This window comes from Miscanthus floridulus, unplaced genomic scaffold (assembly GCF_019320115.1).
Source record: "Miscanthus floridulus cultivar M001 unplaced genomic scaffold, ASM1932011v1 fs_487_3_4, whole genome shotgun sequence".
NCBI classification, from domain to species: Eukaryota; Viridiplantae; Streptophyta; class Magnoliopsida; order Poales; family Poaceae; genus Miscanthus; species Miscanthus floridulus.
This window is the reverse complement of record NW_027096828.1, coordinates 20,685-25,335: the sequence shown is the minus strand read 5'-3', so window position 1 is coordinate 25,335 and position 4,651 is coordinate 20,685. Positions and strand designations below refer to the sequence as shown.

Genomic DNA, 4,651 nt, shown 5'->3' with positions numbered 1-4,651 from the left:
CGCCGGTTTCAGGCTAGTGACGGCCAATGCAAGAGGGAGGAGGTCAGCCGAACGGGGCCCGCCTGGCCGTACCATCGCTGCCCCCTAGTCAACGAAAGCACCACTGATCATCCGGCATCCAACAGCCAGCAGTCGATTCATTGACGTGACCATCCTGAGGCTGCGCCAGCTCCTGCTGTTCTCTTGTTTTTAAATCGGCCAAAGCAATGCATCAGATGTGTCGCAACCTAATCGTTGAGGAACAGCGCAATGCTAGCTACTACTCCCGGGGCGCGGAGGAGCACAACTATGGGTCTGCTGGGTTAGCTTCCAATTTTGTCCAACAAAAATCAATGGTAAGCCAAAATTTTTAGTCATCAACTAGTTCATTGTCAAATAATTGACACACCAATGTTTATGGCTAAAATTTTGGCAAGTTTCTAGAAACTTCTTACATTGCATAAGAGAGAAAAAAAATGTTTTTTTACTATTGTTATGGCACTCAACCAAATGTACACCTATATTTTGCCCTAACTTTGGCAAACCGGGATTTTGGCAAGCCTAAGTTTTGGCTTTCCATGATTTTGGTTGGGCAAGAATTGAAAGTCAACTAAAGAGAGAGATGCAGGAATGCGGGGTCAGAATGCTGGTGCACAGCATTTATATACCTAACAGAGAGATGCAGGAATGAAGCCACACAACTAAACTGCTGTCAGTATGTTAATTAGGTTCCCTCAAACTCAAACTCAAACTTAAACTTAGCAGTAAAACACGCCTTGCTTCACATTGTCCTTTACAGTAGGAAGAGACCTGCTTGTGGCCCCACTTGTATCGGATGCTTCAGAAGCGGCCGGAGGGAGCATGGCCTTCATCTACCTTCTCAGAGTCAGAGGAAGTACGTTCCATGTACAATCGACACCGTGAAGCCATAAGACGAGCGTACAACACCGGAGGCACTGCATGCAGAGTTCCAACACTTGAACCCATCATCGCAACAGTACGCAACACTGATAAAAATCTCTGTTCTTTTCTCCCATCAAAACCATAGCAGGTACACTGTAATAAGATATATACGATGGTGAACGGCTTGTACTTACCGATTGATACAGAATGAGTGCACCCAACATAGCTGCAACACAAAGAGCCATGGTCAATAACAGGTCGGTGTAGAAAAGTTGATGTCAAGGAGTACATACAACACACGGGCGAGAGAGATATATGATTACGTGTAGCACAGGTAGTTTGTGAGGCACTGGAAAGTATCAGCCGCAAATCTGTTCTCATCCCACAATATGTGATAATGCGCAGGCTGGATCGTTCCCTACAAAGGATATATATTGGACGTTTTAATGGCCAATAATCAGCACGCACGCAAAGATAAATTTTATTTGGACAGGTCAAATTAAATTAAATTTTATCTGGACAGGTAAAAATAACCTGAGTTACAATTTGGCTGCACAGGTAAAATCCAAACTCATTTGGGTGGCATATATCTGAATCAACCACAGTTCCTGAAAGGAAATTAAAAAGATCAACAGTGACATTTGTTCAGTTCAGAAGTGACATTTAGGGTCTACAGTCAATGAACAACAAGTGAAGTGGCAACTAACCAGGCAAGACATTTCCCGAACCATTAAACATCCGGTCCCTACGCTCGTTATTACCAGTGAAAAACCGTGCACGGCGACGCTTCTGGAGCACCACAAAGGTCACGGACGGCATATAATCAGGCTCCAAATAGCTACATGCCTATGTTCGTGGAACAAAAGAGGTCACTTCAGAAAACAGTACAAGTTCATCACAGTACTGAGAGAAAAATGATATTACCTTTTTAATGGCAACAACTTCTTGCCACATCACCTGATAGCGCTGTCCATTGCTCACAGCATCCCTGAAAGGGAAATATTAAACCCTCTCATAAGAACCATGTGGCGCTTTGGTTTCCTGTCGTCACTAGCATCATCTAGTTTTCGTCTATCACTAAGTTTTGTATATTCAGACTTAACATTTACTAACGGTATGAATCTTTGTTCCATGAAAACATGGTTTTTGTCAAGGGCGCTATGATCTAGGGTAGCTGGCCCTCGACTGCGCAACTCGTAGTCTCGGTCCGTCGTCTTCTCCGGCGAGGTAACCTTGCCGCAGGCTTGGTCTTCTCCGGCTGGTTGCCCAGGCCGTAGGCTTAAGAGGATGACGAGGAAGATAGATTGATAATTCTTTTTTCCTCCGCCAGCGTTCACCGATTACAGCAATATATATGCGGCCATTGGCCCAACTAACAGGAGTAACAAATCTCCTTTGATTTAGGAACTAATAATAGAAAGCTATCTCTAAAAACATCCTCAGCCACTAGCCACGTCCGTGTCTTCAGCTTCGTCTGTTGCGCGCGCCGCGCGCTCAGCGTCGCGCCTGATGTCCCGTGCGCGGCGACGCCTAGCGTAGTGATGTCCAACCATGACATCTCTCCCCCCCTCGAGTAGCAGCTCGTCCGCGAGCTGGAATCCTGGATACTTCGCGCGGAACTCTGCAACATCTTCCCACGTAGCATTGGCGGCTGTCTCACCCTTCCAGTGAATGAGTACCTGATGCACGCCACGAGCCAGACGCGCACGCACCGCGCGTTCAGGCTCCGGAACGACCGCTCCATGCAGCAGCGGTGGAAGAGGCAGGGTCGCGTCTGGCGGAGGACCATGGAACTTCTTCAACAGCCCGACGTGGAACACATCATGGATGCGGGCGCGTGGCGGCAGGGCGAGACGGACGGCGACGTCGTTGATCAGTTCGGTGATGCGGTAGGCCCGAAGAAACGTGGCCTGAGCTTGCCGGTGACCGCCTGGGGAAGTGACGATACCGTGCGCTGGCGAAGGCGAAGGAGTACCCAGTCGCCGACGTTGTAGACCACATGTCGATGTGCCTTGTCGTAGTGAAGCTTCTGCGTGGCTTGAGCTTGTTCCAAGCGGTAGCGAACATCAGCCAAGAACTGATCGCGTTCCTCCATGGACTTGGCAACGGCAGGCACCCGGGACTCGCCTGGCTCGTAGGACCTGATGCTTGGCGGGTCGTGCCCATAGACGACGCGGAACGGCGTGTCCTTTAGCGAGCACTGATACGCCGTGTTGAATGTATATTCCGCCCAAGGGAGCCAGCGGAGCCACTGTCGGGGGCGATCACCTGTAAAGCACCGCAAATACATTATGATGACGCGGTTAGCCGCCTCGGACTGGCCGTCGGACTGGGGGTGGAAGGCCGTCGTCATGTGCATTTTGGCGCCCACCAAGCGCATGAGCTCGCGCCAGAACGTCGAGGTGAAGACGGGGTCGCGGTCGGACACCAAAGACTGCGGCACGCCGTGTAGACGCACGATGTCGGCAAAGAAGGCTTGAGCGACAGATTCGGTGGAGTACGGGTGCGCCAATGGAATGAAGTGGGCGTACTTGCTGAACCTGTCCACCACCGTAAGGATGACGGTCTTGCCACGCACCCGCGGCAGTGCCTCGACAAAGTCGAGCGCCACGTCCGTCCAGACCCCCTGCGGCACTGGCAATGGCAAGAGCAGGCCGGCTGGGTGGAGATGTTCCGATTTGTAACGTTGACAGACGTCGCAGGCGCGCACCATGTCCTGCACTAACTTTTTCATGTTAGGAAAATGGAAATCTCGGCGCAGGCGATGAAGCGTGCGCTGTACGCCTTCATGCCCGTCCTGGTGCACCGCCTCCATGATCTCCTGGACCATCGGCGACGTCGGCGGGAGGTACAGGCGGTCAGCAAACTGGACCAGGCCGTCGACGATCGTCCAGGGCGCCCCACGAGAGCCACCCGCAATCTCCTCCCGCAGGGCGACCAAGCCGGGGTCAGTGTTCTGTAGTTGACGCAGCCGTGCCAGGAAGTCGAAACGTGGCGCGGACAGCGCGAGCAGCGTGCCCTCCTCTGACGTGTCGCGGCGGGACAGCGCGTCCGCCACGGCGTTGGCCGCCCCGGGCTTGTACTCCACCGTGAAGTCGAAGCCCAATAGCTTGCCCACCCAATGATGCTGTGGGATGGTCGCGAGTCGTTGATCTAGCAGGTACTTGAGGCTATAGTGGTCGGTCTTGACGACGAAGCGACGCCCCCACAAGTACGGCCGCCAATGCCGCACTGCATGAACGAGCCCAATGAGCTCGCGCTCGTACGCCGCCAGAGCGCGATGCCGTGGAGCCACCTGCCTGCTGAAAAACGCCACGGGATGCCCGTCTTGCACGAGGACAGCACCGAAACCGTGGGAGGAGGCATCACACTCGACGATGAACGGCTTGGTGAAGTCCGGCATTTCGAGGATGGGCGCCGAGGTCACCGCAGCCTTGAGGGCAGCGAACGCCGCGGCGGCCGCAGGGCCCCATGCGAAACCCTCCTTCGTGGTGAGCGCCGTGAGTGGTGCTGCCACCTCGCCATAGTTGCGGACGAACTTCCTGTAATATCCGGCCAGGCCGAGGAACCCCCGGACCGCGCGCGCCGAGCGGGGTACTGGCCAGTCGTGGATGGCCTGAACCTTGGCCGCATCCATGGCAACGCCGTCTTCCGAGATGGTGTGGCCGAGGTAGGAGATCGCCGTCACCCCGAACGCACACTTGGAGCGCTTGATGAAGAGGTGGTGTTGGCGCAGCTCGGTGAGGACGGCACGGAGGTGTCGTAGATG

The 4,651-nt window shown here is 53.6% G+C and overlaps 1 protein-coding gene across 1 annotated transcript; it reads right to left on the bottom strand.

The window, feature by feature from the left end:
- Positions 1–585: 585 nt before the first annotated feature.
- LOC136531957 (protein argonaute 1B-like) lies at positions 586–1,853 on the bottom strand. The gene is made up of 6 exons (XM_066524609.1): positions 1,807–1,853; positions 1,590–1,728; positions 1,417–1,490; positions 1,206–1,300; positions 1,077–1,108; positions 586–935 (listed from the first exon to the last, which is right to left on the bottom strand). Exons 1-6 carry the CDS (start codon positions 1,834–1,836, stop codon positions 820–822), a joined length of 486 nt encoding a protein of 161 aa, XP_066380706.1. The 5' UTR covers positions 1,837–1,853; the 3' UTR covers positions 586–819.
- Between the last annotated feature and the right edge of the window lie 2,798 nt (positions 1,854–4,651).